This window comes from Camponotus vicinus, unplaced genomic scaffold (assembly GCF_025532165.1).
Source record: "Camponotus vicinus isolate PSW18456_S1 unplaced genomic scaffold, iyCamVici1.0 SCAF_1, whole genome shotgun sequence".
NCBI lineage: Eukaryota > Metazoa > Arthropoda > Insecta > Hymenoptera > Formicidae > Camponotus > Camponotus vicinus.
Window position 1 is genome coordinate 14365195 of NW_028141945.1, and position 17545 is coordinate 14382739.

At 33.3% G+C, this 17545-nt stretch overlaps 1 protein-coding gene across 3 annotated transcripts; it reads right to left on the bottom strand.

Moving 5' to 3' along the window:
• Nucleotides 1-243: 243 nt before the first annotated feature.
• Nucleotides 244-14789, bottom strand: LOC145976528 (very long chain fatty acid elongase AAEL008004-like). 3 transcript variants are annotated; one of them, XM_083107682.1, is made up of 4 exons: nucleotides 14647-14789; nucleotides 5165-5436; nucleotides 4407-4712; nucleotides 244-1073 (listed from the first exon to the last, which is right to left on the bottom strand). In XM_083107682.1, exons 1-4 carry the CDS (start codon nucleotides 14693-14695, stop codon nucleotides 885-887), a joined length of 816 nt encoding a protein of 271 aa, XP_082963808.1. In that variant the 5' UTR covers nucleotides 14696-14789; the 3' UTR covers nucleotides 244-884. The 3 variants fall into 3 exon arrangements, with proteins under 3 accessions (XP_082963808.1, XP_082963824.1, XP_082963818.1); XM_083107698.1 differs by lacking the exon at nucleotides 244-1073 and adding an exon at nucleotides 1204-1515; XM_083107692.1 differs by lacking the exon at nucleotides 244-1073 and adding an exon at nucleotides 2824-3654.
• Nucleotides 14790-17545: the final 2756 nt, after the last annotated feature.

Consider the following 17545-nt stretch of genomic DNA (forward strand, 5'->3'; position numbering starts at 1 on the left):
TAACAACGCCACCCAAGGTCTAACTAATATTCCTGTCTTCTGTCCCCCTCAGAACCAAACAACTTTTTTGTAAAAAGTTTTCTTCTAAAACTTACAGGTTTGGAGATATTTGAGTGGACGGATTAAAATAGCCCACCCTGTATATATATGTGTATATATATATATATATATATATATATATATATATATATATAAAATAGCAAAAGAAATAAATAATATTAAATAATACAACACTGTGTTTTATGCTCAATTTATATATATATAACAATATATTTTATTAACATCAAATATGTATGAACATAATTAATTGTTTGGTAATTGTTCAACATTACTTTTGTAATACGAGTGTGAATAGTTATTTTCAATGTATTTTTGCTTACTAAATACGAATCTGTTGTCCAAGTTTGGCAACACATCATAGTTTAAAAAAGAAATGATGTTAATAAAACTAGAAATGATTTTGAGAATTTTTACTGTAACGTTATAGTATCCAATTCTTTTTCTAAATTTTAATACCATATAATATTAAAGTATCAACTTTGACATTTAAAATACATGTTTTGTTTCGGTATGATTTTAATATATCTCGCAATAACTCGAGTTTTGTGCAGTCTTACTATTTTATATGCGGTAATATTATTAATTTTTTGCAATATAATTCTATTATATTATGTAAATGCAAAGTACTTACTTTCCACATAATGTAGTATTAAGAAGAAATAGAATATTTTTCATGTAATATATGAGGGGCGAAGAAAAATTATTTTCAAATATTTAAAATATATTTAACAAGCAAAAAATTCATTGAAAATGATTATTCGTGTTAGAAACAAGAGTCAAATTTTGTCGGATATTATTGGTACATAATGTATTATTTCTTGATATTAACTATTTTTCTCTTTAGGTGTACTAGTGTAATTTTTTTTATAAAAATCATAAAATAAGTAAAGATATAAGAGTAAATTTACAATAAATATAGATAATACAACGTGAGATGAATAATGATTCAAACGTATTTGACAAGCTGGATTCAAAATCTGTAGGAAGTATACTATCATCACAAGAAACTGTATCTAATTTCGCAAAACAAAAAATTATACAAATATACATTATATCACTTAAATTGAAATATCAAAATAATCAATATAAAAAAATATCAAAATAAATGTATGTGTGTTAGGTAAAAAGTAATAATAATGTAAATGTACATAAAAAATATATTTATCGAGAAAAGTACAGTCTCCAATTTTTTTTTGAATATCAATTTGAACAGCTGCATGCGTTTCTTTTTTCTCACCGCCGTTCCATGTGTAAAAATAATTAATACAACTAATTATAATAGAGCGTGACATACATACGAAATTTAGATAACGCATCCTATAATATGGCCATTCTGCACTATCATTCATGTCGAATGACTTCTTGATTATTTTTTTTATCAAATGTAATCTTCATTGATTCATGGTGATTTCATGAGATCAGCAAAAGTCGTTAGTAAATATTCTTCTTATTGACCTATCTTGTGAACAAGATATTGATTTTATTCAAGAGACTGAACAGTTAGGTAATACTATTAGATTTTCACATATATTATATCTTCCTATAATCACATCTTCATGTAATGCTATATCTCCACATAATATATGTATTAATTAATATATGTAAATTGACAATCGATATGATCGGCATTATGGCACAGTAACAGTTAGATAATTTATTTGCAATAAAATCTGCGACATAATAATGCTATTTTATATATCATACAAAAATTAGACTTACTTTAAAAATCAAGTTCTCTTAATAAAAATGAAATGCGTTTTAATTTCATGGAAAAAAATCTATGTATAATATCTCTGTATAAGGGTAAGATTGACATTATGGCAAATATTATTTCAAACCAAACCCTCACAAATTGAATTGCTTCTATGTATTTCTTGGCTAGTTATAATTATTGATTACATATTTCATTTTTATTTTTTATTTTTTGGAGGACTTTTTAGGAAGAAGTTATTTTTAGTTTTTATATTTTTTAGGTTTTAGGGCTAGATACTTTTTTAAATTTTTTTGTTTTATACAAGTTAGCATATTTTTTATGTTCTTGTATCTTTTTATCTTTGTAAGCTTTTTAATAGGATTACTGCTTTTTGTTAAATTAAATTTACTTTATATTTTAATTTTATGTTATTTTATGTCGTATCAACTTTTATATACTATATTAGTTACAAGTATATACAAGAAGCTAAAGTTAATATTGATTTAATTGATGCTATTGATATAATAAATCATTACGTAATTCATTGTTATAAATTTCATTATTATTCTTTTAGTTTATTTCCTTATTTATGAAAATGAATTTAATTATACGTATTATGCAAAGAATCAAAGTTATTATTGATTTAGTTTATTTATTATACAATTTATAGTTATAAATTATTATTATTGATTTAGCTTATTTATTTATTTGCAAACTAGAAATTTGTTTTACGTATAAAGAATCAGTTCTCATTAATTTAATTGATCGATTAAGACATATCGTAATTCTCTTAATACATTATATTTTAAAAAAAGGGAAAAGGGAAACTTACACAAAGTGTCCCTAATCACCGCACAGGCCTTTTAAAAAATAGGGAAGTGAATTTTATTAAAAATCGCTAAAATCTTGATAACTAAATCTAGGTATGCTCAGTTTGATGATATTTTTAATTTCATTTAATTTTTAATTCCGGAGGTGTTCTTCCGAATGGGGAACCCCTCCGATTGAAATGAAACTTTGCACATAGGAGATCATATTAAGACCAATTGTCAAAGTTTTATTCACGGGTTTTAAATGATTCAAAAGTTATGAACAAAAATATAACTAAAAATCGATACAAGAAAATTAAGATTCAATGATCTTGACCTTGACATATGTTGTCAAGATTATTGTCCTGAGTAACATTTTAATTGTCGGCCGTTGTTAATTAAAAAGTTATAAATAAAAAACATTTTATAAAGAAATATAATCCTTTATCTTTGTGAAAAATCAAAACTAAATTAAAATTTTTTAATTTTTATTCTTTTTCCTTTTTTTGAACCTAACCCAAACCTATTTCCGATTTAAAATTAAAATTTGATTTGAGGCAAACCTTCCTTTGCGTGAAAAGTTGCAAACCTATGTAAACTTCGTTTTTTCTTGCAAAGTACATGCGTAGACACAGTGAGTTCTACCCTCCCCCCTAGGTTAGGTTAGCTCTTTGGAATGGACAAAGCCCCTCCCTCTCTCCCTCTCTCTCTCTCTCTCTCTCTCTCTCTCTCTCTCTCTTCGATTTACTACACATAAATAAATAAATAAATAATAAATAGATAAATTACACATACATTATAAAACATTTTTATTCATAACTTTTTAATAAACAACGAACGACGATTAAAACTTTTTAAATGTGAAGGACAAGACAGTAACCTTGACAACATATGTCAAAGTCAAGATCATTGAAGCTTAATTTTTTGGTATCGATTTTTAGTTATATTTTTGATCATAACTTTTGAATCATTCAAAACCTGTGAATAAAACCTTGACAGTTGATCTTAATATCATCTCCTGAAGCTATGTGCAAAGTTTCATCCCAATCGAAGAGGTTCCCCATTCGGAAGTACAGCCCAGATTCGAATTTCCTGACGAGAAATAAGAAATCTTTGTCTCAAACATTTTTTTCTAAAATGCTTCCATTGATCTTGAAATGATTGTTGGAAGTATGATTAATGAACACTTAGCTTCAAGATTTTAGTGCTTTTTGTTAAAATCCATTTCCCCTTTTTTTAAAAGGCTTATCACCGAAAGATTATTATTTTAGAAAGATACAAAAAGTGAGTTAACCTAAGATTAAAGTTAAACGCAGTTGGTGAAATCGGGCATTAGCGTATTAAAATTTTTATGATGATTAATAAATAAGTCGATAAATCAGCATCAGGTAGCCGCTGCCAATTATATTATAGCTATAGTTTTATCATAGCGTCGCAACACTATCGCGTCGCTTGATAATTGACTTGTACAAAATCTTCAATCTTCGCAGTTGAAAAATATTTACGCTAATGTATTTTCTTAATGATTTGATCTTGCATTTTCTTCTAGATACTGTGAGATATCCTTATTTCTTTGAACAACAATCCTCTACTTTCAATAAATTTTGAAGATATCGAACCAATTCGCGGAATTTTCGTCGTCTTCTTTTTGTATTTTAAGAACGCAGCAATTACTGTTTTATAAAAAGAATTTGTGGAGATTGCTTTTTTCCCAGTAAACATATTTTACCCACACTGATTTACACACATACACAACGTATGTACGTTCGTGCGTGCATATATATACATACATATATATATGAGTATGTACATGTATACATAAAATATTATAACGAATAACTTACCATTTGTATTCTAGTTATGAAAGGTTTACAAAAATGTAGAATTGGTTGATATTTTGGGCCCATTTGAGCAGAGCTCAAATAATACACATACATAATTACGTGCACAGTACAATTTAGCAGAGAAATAAATGTCAACCTCTCCTCCGGAAAGTATTTTAAAAAAAGCCAGTTGATAACTAAATTAGATACATGATGATGCACGTGCAAATTAGAAACCTGATTCTGTTTCTTTCTTAATACAAATATACAAGTTTCAACTAAATCGAATATTTTCAATAAAAACACCCACCATATAGTATTGAGCATCTAAAACACAATTTTGATAATATAAAGTGTACAAAATACTACATATTAGAGAAATGAAATACATTATCTAGGATATAAATATAATAACGAATGATAAAATAGAATTTCATTAAAAGAATTATAGAATAGTTAAACTCATAAAATAAATCAAATTTCTCCCAAGATCTTGATCATGTTTCTTGATATATGATTGAATAAATTATGAGAATATTATTATATTAGACAATTGTTTCTTTGTGCTAATGGAGATCTGTCTGATAATTATTAATATAATATTTTCCTAAATGCTGTCTTGATTCTTTTCGAGAGAAGTTGGAACTATTATAACTCGTAAAATTTATATTTAAAAATTGTTGGCAATTTTGTTTCTTTTAACAGACAATGTAATTTATATCAATAACTAATGATAATCAATAATAACTAATTATTATATGTATATTGTAAAAACATACCCTATGTGTATTTGAAGAATCCGGAGTTGGTAATTGTAAACATATTATATTATACTTTGAAAACCAACCAAAAGCTATATGTTCTTTTACGAACCATAAGTTCGCCCAAATTTGTATTAAGTCATAAAGCAATATAAACGTTTTCAATTTATACGGTGGTCGATCTTTCATGTAGCGTGGACCACCATAAAGGACAAGATACAAATATCCAAAAATTATGAACATTAATGGAAATGGTGAGGATATCAATGGCCATTCGCGAGTTAGTGGTTCTGTACAAAAATGTAATATAATTTTTATAACAGAATATACCTTGTGTATTAATCTTCCTTAAAAAGATTTAGAGGCTTTAGAGAAACCTCTTTCAGCATACATTGTGCATTAATTTTTTTTTTAATAAAAAAGGCTGAGAGAGGTCTTTCATTAATTTATATATAGATATTATATACAGTAAATATTATTTTAATAATATTGCACAATCTTGCATCAACATTTAAATACATATAAGAAAAGAACATGTTAAAAATCTCCGTCTTTCTACCTAACGGAGAAACGGAAAAAGCATATTGGATATATTTTCGTGACGTCCACAGATGATGAAAATATAGGTTAGAACATGGAAAACTCTAAGGAAAATTTTTGAGATCCTATCAAACGTTATACGAGAGTGAATAAAATACAGAAGTTAATACTCTCAGTTATGTGTCACTCTCGACATTAAAAACGTTTGGAAGCATCATATATATAGGATTTTGTGGGTCGCTACAAATTAAAATCTGGACTTCTATACTCGGAATCTTTAAATCTCAAGCCCTCAAGCTATACCCTCTAAGCTCTTATACCGAAAGTCATTAATCCTAACGCTTAAATACATAGCCTTAAATCGCAAAGATTAAGGGGGGGATTTAAGAGTTTCCTTTCCAGAGAAAGATAGGGATGTATGTGGGAGGAGGTCGGACGTGTCTTTACGCCCATTTGATCAACGAGCGACAGAATCCATCCGTGGCAACGGCATTGACGCATATCCTGTGGAGAGAGCATTCATACATTTTTCAGCCTAACGAATAATTGCTAGAAAACAATATTCGCAGACTAGAAAAATATGTGAGGCGCAAGTGGCTGGATCGGGAATCGAACCCGAGTCTTTCGCTTTCCGGGCAACTGCTCTAGACCACTGAGCTATCCAGAACTAATTGGACAGAGAGGGGGGGATTTAAGAGTTTCTTTTTAGCCAGGAAACTCTTAAACTCTAATCTCAAGAATCCTAATTCCTTGAATTCTAACCCAGGTAGCACATATTCGTTCCAAAAACGTTTCACAAATGTTTCTTTGAAATGTTTCATAACCGACTCTCGAAAACGTTTCTGATTTGTTAAAATGTCCACTTGGAGAACGTTAAGAGATATGTTTCTCTTCTGATAAAAAGAACGTTTAAAAAATGTTTAAAATATGTTTAAAATACGTTTTTTTCTTTTATTCGTTCAACGTTTGTTTTTTTATAGAATTAATAAAGTAATGCATTCATACACACTCTTTAAAAATGAATCAGTATATTATCACTCAAAGCAGTAAACAGAGTCACTGATACAGCAGTTATAAGTTATTATAGCACTGTAAATCAATAATATTTCACTGAAAAATCAATAATATTGACTGTTTTAATCAGTAATATTAATTTATCTACTTCGTATAAAATTAAAAATTTTATTTATTTTTACATACATATTAGAATCTGAATGTTAAATATATGATGATTTATTTTACATCTTCAATATATAATGAACAGATCATTTTCGTTTATTCGGACATTTACTTGTCCGACTTGTAAAATCGATTTAATATCTGAAGTTCCTCTATTGAGATTGTATCAAAAATTAACTCGAAACGATACTTTCAATTTCATCTGTCGCACTTTGCAAGCTTTATATAATTCTCATGACTGAAACTTAAATACGAAAAAAATAGCGCACCGTAGCGGTAAACAAACGAACTAGCTATTACTAATTTTACAGTAAAATTTTACTTCCACTGACTATAATTAATGAGATATAAGATAAAGTAACAAAAAATAAGTGATAATGAATAAGTAATAATGAGATATAAGATAAAGTAAAAAAAAATGTAATTTGCGATTAACAATTGCATTTTTTCTTTCGAAACAATTATGTGTTTTCTTTACACCAGTTGATTCCTCTCATTATTTTGCACATAAAAGTATTAAGGTAAGATAATCGAAAAATGAATATTTTACAAGATATTTTACGGTTCATGTAAAATTAAGAAATGATTTCAAGCCTCATAACTCGGAAAGTACTTAATGAAAACTAACTTAATTATAGTGTTTTGGAAAGCTCTTGAGATGAGCTAAAAGAATGTGCAAAAATATATAGGGTGTTCCATTTAAAAAAATTGAGGTGACTTTCACGTGACCTTCAAATGAATCTTCACAGTCAAACCAATGGTACCATCTTATGGCCCCCTCGAAACCAAACAACTGTTGTCTGAAACATTTTTCTCTCCCGGGCTTGATTTTCGAGATATTCGACTGGATGGATTAAAATGGGCCACCCTGTATATACAGGGTAAGCCATTTTAATTAACGCACGCAATTATTTCGGAAACAAAGCATTTTAGAGAGAAATGTTTCAGACAAAAGTTTTATGGTTCCGAGGGGGCCTTAAGATGGTATCATTGGTTTGACCTTGAAGAGTTATTTGAAGGTCACCTGAAGGTCACCTACAATTTCTTAAATGGAACCTACTATTTGTCATTCCATATTCTTGTAGCTTATCTCGAGAGCTTTCCAAAACACTATAAATAAGTACTTTTTTGTTAAGTACTTTTTGAGTTATGAGGCTTGAAATAATTTCTTAATTTTACATAAACCGTAAAATATCTTGTAAAATATTCATTTTTCGATTATCTTACCTTAATACTTTTATGTACAAAATAATGAGAGGAATCAATTGGTGTAAAGAAAACACATAGTTGTTTTTAAGAAAAAATATGGAATTGTTAATTGCAAATTACATATTTTTTCTTCAAAACAACTATGTGTTTTTTTTACCCCAGTTGATTCCTCTCATTAGTTTGTACGTAAAAGTATTAAGGTAAGATAATCGAAAAATGAATATTTTACAAGATATTTTACGGTTTATGTAAAATTAAGAAATTATTTCAAGCCTCATAACTCAAAAAGTACTTAAGGAAAAGGTACTTAATTATAGTGTTTTGGAAAGCTATCAAGATAAGCTACAAGAATATGCAATGACAAATAGTAGGTTCCATTTAAGAAATTGAAGGTGACCTTCATGTGACCTTCAAATAACTCTTTAAGGTCAAACCAATGATACCATCTTATGGCCCCCTCGAAACCAAACAACTTTTGTCTGAAACATTTTTCTCTAAAATGCTTTGTTTCCGAAATAATTGCGTGCGTTAATTAAAATGGCTCATCCTGTATATGTGTGTGTGTGGGTGTGTGTGTATACAGGGTGTCAGTGAAATTTTCGCCCTTACGAAGTAAGGAGGTAGATAGGCTCAAATTAAGAAGGAAGGACTTCTACTGTTTTGTGATATTCGCAATAATTAACGAAAAATTAAATAAAGAATATCGGCCAATTTGCGTGAGTAGAAGCGCGCGGCGACGAGAGTCGTCCCACTGTAATCTTATACTAGGCGCGCGGCGAAGCGGTGGGCGGATCGCTCTCGAGACATGATGATGGCGTGCGATATATCGCAATACCGCGCCGAAAAATGACCCGTTCTTTTAGTGACGAGAAAATGATGCGCTATCATTTCCACACCACCTTGCGGTAGATAGCATGGTGCGCTTTTTTTATAGTGGTTTCCCCCATAGGCCTATTCCACTCTCAATTTAATGCGAAAATTGTTCAAAATGCCGTTAATTTCCGTACGCTGAATGTATCGTAAATGTAAAACATTGATGATGACAGTACCTTCACAAAAATTGATCCGTGATTGAAAATCCCTCGATAAAATGTGTTGCACACGTTGGTAATGATACGGGCATAATCCGTTAAACGTATAGCGTGATGTATCGCGAAAAACCAAATTCATGTGCCACACGACGCACGCTAGTTCCAGGATTTTCATAAAATGCTTCAAGAATGCTTTCTTCATCTCGTACACGAAGATGCACTGCTGGACCGGTTATCCCGATATTATGCACGATACCCAGTTTCACATAATTATTGCACAACACGTAAAATTGTACGTCCACTTGGTTTTCGTGCGCGCCCGGAAAATCATTCCACGTAAATTACGGCCGCGCGATAAGTATTTTCTCCCGCTAGCCCGTATGCTACAATCATAACCGTATATTCCTGCAGAGTACACTTCATTTTCACTGTTAATTTACTACGCGAACACAAGATTTTTATTAAAACCGTCTGAGCTCTCGCAGGCTGTTGCCAGAGTGCATACGCCAGCAGCACGCAATTACATCTGAGCGGACATGTGTAAGCGTACGTGTGAGCTCGGCGCCTGCGCATTATGATTACACTCACATGTCCGCTCAGCTGTAGTTGCGTGCTGCTGGCGTATGCACTCTGGCAACAGCATGCAAGAGCTCAGACGGTTTTAGTAAAAATCTTGTGTTCGCGTAGTAAATTAACAGTGAAAATGAAGTGTTCAGGAATATACTCTTCAGGAATATACGGATATGATTGTGGCATACGGGCTAGCGGGAGAAAATACTTATCGCGCGGCCGTAATTTACGTGGAATGATTTTCCGGGCGTCCACGAAAACCAAGTGGACGTACAATTTTACGTGTTGTGCAATAATTATGTGAAACTGGGTCTCGTGCATAATATCGCGATAACCGGTCCAGCAGTGCGGCTTCGTGTACGAGATGAAGAAAGTATTCTTGAAGCATTTTATGAAAATCCTGAAACTAGCGTGCGTCGTGTGGCACATGAATTTGGTTTTTCGCGATACATCACGCTTTACGTGTAACGGATTACGCCCGTATCATTAGCAACGTGTGCAACACATTTTATCGAGCGATTTTCAACCACGGATCAATTTTTGTGAAGGTACTGTCATCAACTTTTTACATTTACGATACATTCAGCGTACGGTAATTAACGGCATTTTGAACAATTTTCGCATTAAATTGAGAGTGGAATAGGCCTATGGGGGAAACCACTATAAAAAAAGCGCACCATGCTATCTACCGCAAGGTGGTGTGGAAATGATAGCGCATCATTTTCTCGTCACTAAAAGAACGGGTCATTTTTCGGCGCGGTATTGCGATATATCGCACGCCCCCTTAATGTCTCGGAGAGCGATCCGCCCACCGCTTCGCCGCGCGCCTAGTATAAGATTACAGTGGGACGACTTTCGTCGCCGCGCGCTACTACTCACGCAGATTGGTCGATATTCTTTATTTAATTTTTCGTTAATTATTGCGAATATCGCAAAACAGTAGAAGTCCTTCCTTCTTAATTTGAACCAATCTACCTCCTTACTTCGTAAGGTCGAAAATTTCACTTACACCCTGTACATATATATATTGTGACCGTTTATTTTTTTGATACTGGGCTGATAATTGTGGCCGGTGATTTTGGCCCACGGCACACCTTCGGCGCGATTTCTCTTCAAAACTTCAACTCTAAATCTGCATGGGCGTCAGGTGCGGGAATACGCACCGCTCTAATAAAGTCTTTGGACGATATACGATACTTAAAAGAAAGCGAAAGAATTTCAAAGCTATCGCGACGGACACTCGGCTAGCCCCGTATCGAGAATGGTAGAGGGGCGGTCCGTTTAATTTCCAATTTAATTAGGAAGGATCGAGAATACAAGGTCGCTGAAAATAACACAAGCTATTAAGATAATAAAAGTTAAAATATATTTGGCGTAAATAATTATGAACATTAATATTGGATATCAAATCGACGCGGGCGGTTGGAGAAGAAAAATTATACAATCGATTTTAGTTATTTTATCATCGGCAGCAACGGGCCGGTGTACGGGTACAAGCACCGCGGTATCACATGTCCAGCATTGACAAAAAGCGTTGAGAAAGTTTTTGGAATTCCGCGCTATGCGAGGCTTGTCGGAGCCTCGACAGCTAGGAATTTAGACAAATTTTTAATAATGATTACCGCACTACTCGCCCGGTTAATGTTATTTACCCGGCGTGAAAGAAAGAGAGCGAATTATAAAATTAGAATAAATAGCCGGACGCAAAATGAGTGAATTCTTTACACAATGAATTGGATTATCAATTACCGATATGTTACACGTTAACGAAAAGAATTTAGATACGACTCGATTAATTCATAAAAGACACACTAGATCAAACGCGAACAATTACTCTCTATGATATAATACACGGAATGCGAGTCGACGCTGCAACGCAATTGCCAGCTATCGAATATCGAGATCGCCGTATGTGTGTGTGAGCTCGTCGTATCGAAAGTTAACAGGCAAAGATTTTCACAAAATCACAATAAACGCAACAAGAAAGACAATTAATTTGACTGTCGGCGCATATTCGGGAGAGAGGGCACTTAATCTTACGAGAGCTCGAACAAAGTCTTTCGGCCGGCCGTCATACTCTAAGACGCAAATATCGAGAACGCGGGAAAAGAATTTCACAATAAATTTAATGACGGCAGCTATACGGCACCGACATTGTTCGAGCTAATTCTACCTGGTACTCTAAACGATAAACGGCCTGATGGGGTCGACGCTCGTCTCACCGATGACTCCGTGAGGTCCTCGGCGCTCTCGGCATCCGCTCGAGAAAATCGATGGATTTGGGCCGTCGTGCTCCTCGCCAGTCCGCCGAACAGTGACGAGCGGAAGGCCCGTCGGATTCACGCCGGCAAGTTAATGTGCAATTAGGCCACTTGTGGCGCTTCCGCTACCCTCAGGATCGTCACGCGTCTCAATTAATCCTGCGGCCTTCAGGGCCGTATTCGCGCCTGTCGCTCCCTGTCTCTTCTCTGATTATTTTTCTTGGCCCTCCTGTTGAAGCCCGGTGTGAGGGGTTTTTACGGTAGCCGCTCGCCGTAACTATTATGGTTCTTCGGTAGCGCTTAATTCGGCCGCAACGGCTCCGTTTTCGGGGTTCCGGAGTTCAATCTCATTTTTCGGTCGACCTTCCCCGATTGTTCCTCGTACCTGCTGAGTATAGGGAGGTTTACAGGGGCGGCAGCGAAGTCTTAAATTGACGTTACAATTTTAGGAAAGTAGAAAGAGAGGTACTTAGCTCGGCGTTCTCCTTCCGGTCGGCGCCTCCGCTCGTCCCGTATCTCTTGGTCCGGTCCTCTGCGCCGTGTCGAGTCACCGGGTGAGATTCCGCTAGCGTCCCCCATTACAGTAGCGTCTAATCTTAATATTACTATCGCCATAATAAAAAAATAAATTTTTACGCAAGGGAGGCGGTTCTACTCCCGCCCCCAAAATCCGCTCTCTCTCCCTAAATCAGGGGAGGACGAGGGCCCAAAAATTCCTCCCGGTTGGATCTCGCGATCCTTGTGACGTGCCGCCAGGCGTCACGTCACAATATATATATATATATAATTTAATATTAATTTGAAATTAATAAAAATTAGTTTTTATTTTGTCTATAGAAACGTGAAAAATACGTTTCCTTAACTATAAAGCGTTTCTATAGAAACGTTCTTTATTAATGCTTTACGATTAAAAAATATTGGATACGTTTAAGAAACATATATAAAACGAACGTGTGCTACCTGGGAAGCCCTCGAACCTTGAATGTTTAAACTCAAACTCCTTCAAGTTTCAGTCCTAGAACACTGAACTCTCAACTCTTGAACTGTTAGATCTCAAAACATTAAATCTTGAATGTTTTAACCCGAAACTCCCAATTTCTTAAACCTTTAACGCTTTAATCTTAATTAATCTTTTTTACTTTGGTTTACTAATAATATTTAGTTTGGTACTTTGGTTTTACTAATAATATTTGGCAACATTATTATTAATACTACGGAAGAACAAGAGATAATAAAGTAATAAAGATTAATTAGGGTTCAAAAGTTAATCATTGAAGGGTTCCCGCTTTGTAGATCATACGTGTAGGATATTTTGGTGTAAGGATCTAAAATGGAATAGAATACTTTTCAGGGCAAATGACTGAGATATTTATTTGTTGGATTACTAGATTAATATGAACAAAGAGACACGCTCGTCTAACGTACGTCTTCGCGCTCTCGCAACGACACAGAGACTACTCGTATCGCGGACCGAAAAATGCTCGAGCGACCTATCTGTTTATACCTAACTCAAGTGCTCGAGTGGTCTATCTGTTTATTTCTCGGAAAATACTCAAGCACTTGGGCAGCCCTACGGACTCACTCTCCTTCATATGTTTAAACTTTTTATGTTTAAGATTGAGATTAGAGTTTAAGAGTTCCTAGCTAAAAGATTTGCGATTTAAGGTTATGAGTCTAAGCGTTAGGATTAATGACTTTGGATTTAAGAGCTTAGGGATTTAGCTTAAGGGCTTGGGTTTTAATGATTTCGAGTATAGGAGTCCAGGTTTTAATTCAGCGACTCGAAAAACTTTGTATATGATGTTTCCAAAGGTTTCACTGCCAAGAATGACACATACCTGGGAATAATAATTGCTGTATTTTAGTCATTCTCATATAGGGTGTCTGGAAATTTTTCGCAGTCCCGAAGTGTGAAGGTAGATTGGTTCAAATTAAGAAGGAAGGTCCTATACTATTCCGGGGCTCACTCACCATTTCTTCCCCATTCACCGCTTCGCCGCGTGCCTAGTATAAGGTTGCAGTGAAACAACTCTTGTCGCCGCGCGCTTCTACTCACGCAGATTGGCCGATCTTCTTTAATTAATTTTTCGTTAATTATTGCGAATATCGCAAAATAGTATAGGACCTTCCTTCTTAATTTGAACCAATCTACCTTCACACTTCGGGACTGCAAAACCCTTTTCCAGACACCCTGTATAATGTTTGATAGTCTCAAAAATTTTCAAGTTTTTCACAGTCTAATCTATGTTTTCATCGTCTATGAGCGTCGAAAACATATCCAATAGGTTTTTTCCATTTCTCATTTTCTAGATAAAAAAATGGAGATTTTTAACATGGTTCTTTGTATTGCAAATTAACACAATATAATATGTTAGATTCAGATATATGCATTTTAACAAAATAATCCGCATATCTTTATTTTTTATGTAAAAAACAGCGTGACAATTCAAACTTTCTATATTTAATTTTTCACATCACATTTCCTTCATTTTAAAAATTTTTGTTTTTCATATATTATAAAATATTTATAAAACACTTTAATTTATCAAATACCAGAATTATAGCACAAACTTAACTCTTACTTCGAAATTGTACAAATAAATAATAACAATATAAACTCCTATTAAAATATAGAAATCCTCTATTTATAATTAATGCACATTACTCTTTTCTAGTATTTGAGGAACTTTGAAAAGATAAAATTACTTACCGGAAGACTTTATAAATAAATTATTGTAACTATTGTAAATTTGTTCCATTACACAAAGAAATATATATAGTCAGTATCAGTATATATACATATATATATATATATTTTTTTTATAATTATATATGTGAGCATTAACAGTTACATCCGATATATACTAACATTAAATCTTTTATGCCGTCTAATCACTATATATAAGGTGATATAGTGTGCACATTTTATCTAGATATTAATATTAATGACTATTAATATTAATGCATGAAATATTTTGCATTTGAAGGTTAATAGTACTAACATAACAGTGCACAAATAGAAAAGAATAGAAGGCAGGAAATTGTGGCGTAAATCTTCATTTTTTCATCAATTTTTAAAAGAAAAGGCAATTTAATCGAATGATTTTTGTCTTCAAACCATCCGCAATAACTGTTACAGATTGAAAAAAAGAATTATAGCATTATACCTGATTAAAAATCGAAAAGTTCTGAATAATTTTTTTCTATAATGCTTAATAAAGCGGTAATTATTGAATAAAGTTGCGCCAATGAGCACCGACCTTTAGACGGGCGCACGTCAGTCAACCGCGCGCCTGGTAGTATGCGTAAGCGCTCCGCCACTACGGCTCTATGTCATGCTGCTATTGTGCAATATTCTAATGCGTCGTAATAATGCGAAAAACTTTATTTTGTATTAAAAATCATATTTCTTCCGTTAAAAGCGGTTCCTTAAAGAAAATTTCGACAAGGAGGCTAAAAATCGGTGCTTATTGGCGTAACTTTATTCAATAATTACCGCTTTATTAAAAGGATGCCGGAGTCTTGTTTTACTAATAAAATGTCATATTTCATTTTTGTCCGAAATCTTTTTATTAGTTGCACAGAATAATAAATACTTCTTCACGATTAAAGTACATACAGAAACAAAGCAGGAACCTCTTGATTTTATATTAAAAATTTTAAAAAGATTGAAAAATTACAGTTTTTTTATCGGCTTCTGGGGTCAAATCGTAACAATATTTGCTTTGTATGTACAAACGAAAATAGGTTCCCGCTAGAGATTGTATGAAGGAATATAAATGAACTGTTAGAAATGAGTTTAGAAGCCTAATAAAAAAGATTTTGATTTATTTATCGAAATCTTTTTCATTAGGCTTCTAAACTCATTTCTAAAAGTTCATTTATATTCTTTCATACAATCTCTAGTGGGAACCTATCTTATTTTGTACATACAAATTGCAAAACTTTTATATTAAGCAAATATTGTTATAATCTTTTTACGATTTTTCAATTTTTCTTTAACTTTTTACCATAAAATCAGGAGGTTCCCGCTTTGTTTCTGTATGTACTTTAATCGTGGAGGAACATTTATTATTCTGTGCAACTAAAAAGATTTCGGACAAAAATGAAATATGACTATTTTATCGGTAAAACAAAACTTCGGCATCCTCCTAAGCGTTATAGAAAAAAATGATTCAGGACTTTTCGACTCGATTTTTAATCAGGAATAACACTATTTGCTCCGTGGGCGCTTTTTTAGTTACACCCTATATATGTATATATCATAAATATAATAAAAAAATATATACAGGGTGTTCGGAAATTCAAACGACAAATTTTCAGAGATTGTCGGGGGCACCATAAGAATCATTTTTTGCAAATGAACCTGGGGTCGAAAACGTGTCATTACATCGCTACGGCATACGGAGTGTTCGAAAGAGTCGGGACCTCGAAATATCACAAAAAATAGAAGTTTTACAAAAAATTGTTTCAAACAAAAGTTGTAGGGTGTAAAAAGGTCTATTTACTGGCGCCATGTGTTTGACCTTGAATGGCGTCGCCATTCCAGAGAAAGATAGGGATGTATGTGGGAGGAGGTCGGACGTGTCTTTACGCCCATTTGATCAACGAGCGACAGAATCCATCCGTGGCAACGGCATTGACGCATATCCTGTGGAGAGAGCATTCACACATTTTTCAGCCTAACGAATAATTGCTAGAAAACAATATTCGCAGACTAGAAAAATATGTGAGGCGCAAGTGGCTGGATCGGGAATCGAACCAAGGTCACGACAAGGCCACCTAGAATTTTTGAAATGGAACCCTCCACTTTTTATTGCATATTCTTGTAGCTTAACATCTTGTAGCTTAACATTTTCGCTTATAATAAGCATCGATGATCAAAAGATCATAATATATTTAATTCTCTTGTCCCCTTTCATGTATCCCCTGTTTCAATTTTTATTCGCAGTAATGAATGATTACGATTCGATAAATATTTATCGTTGCGATACAGTCGTTTCATGTCCCCAGGTAGCAAGCACACGTAATTTTGACGTTCCAAACTGGTCATTTTTGGTCATATGTCGTCAAAATGACTGATTTGTTACATGACTTTATATTGACGTCGTAATATAACATTATTTTGACGTCACTTTTCAGTCATGAAGTGACGATTATTTTATTATTAATGTCATTAGTTAGTACATCGATCCCATAAAAAAATCTTTTAAAATTTTTTATATAACGACTTTCGCGACCAGACTTTAATAATTGTTAAAGTAAAATTCACTGTAAATCCAGTAAATTTTACTGTAAAACCAGTAATCTCTAGTTCGTTCGTTTACCGCTATGATCGCTATCTCTCTCGTATTTAGTTTTAGTCATAAGAATTATATAAAGTTTGCAAAGAGTGACAGATAAAATTAGAAATATTACTTCGATTTAATTTCTGATACAATCTCAATAGAGAGGCTTCAGATATTAAATCGATCTTATAAGTCGGACAAATAAATGTCTGGCTACTTAATGAAAATTATTCGTTCGTTATCTATTTAAAACAGTGCTCGGAATTAGTTGCCCTTTTCAGGCCGATATCTGAGGCGACGCCTACGATCCCCCCACTACCG

Coding starts and splice junctions, on each gene's coding strand:
- LOC145976528 (XM_083107682.1), bottom strand. CDS start 14,695: ATGGAACAAATTTACAATAGTTACAATAATTTATTTATAAAGTCTTCC. Junction 5,437..14,646: donor TTTATTTATAAAGTCTTCCG/GTAAGTAATTTT, acceptor ATTTTTGTACAG/AACCACTAACTCGCGAATGG. Junction 1,074..4,406: donor TCATAACTAGAATACAAATG/GTAAGTTATTCG, acceptor TTGCGAAATTAG/ATACAGTTTCTTGTGATGAT.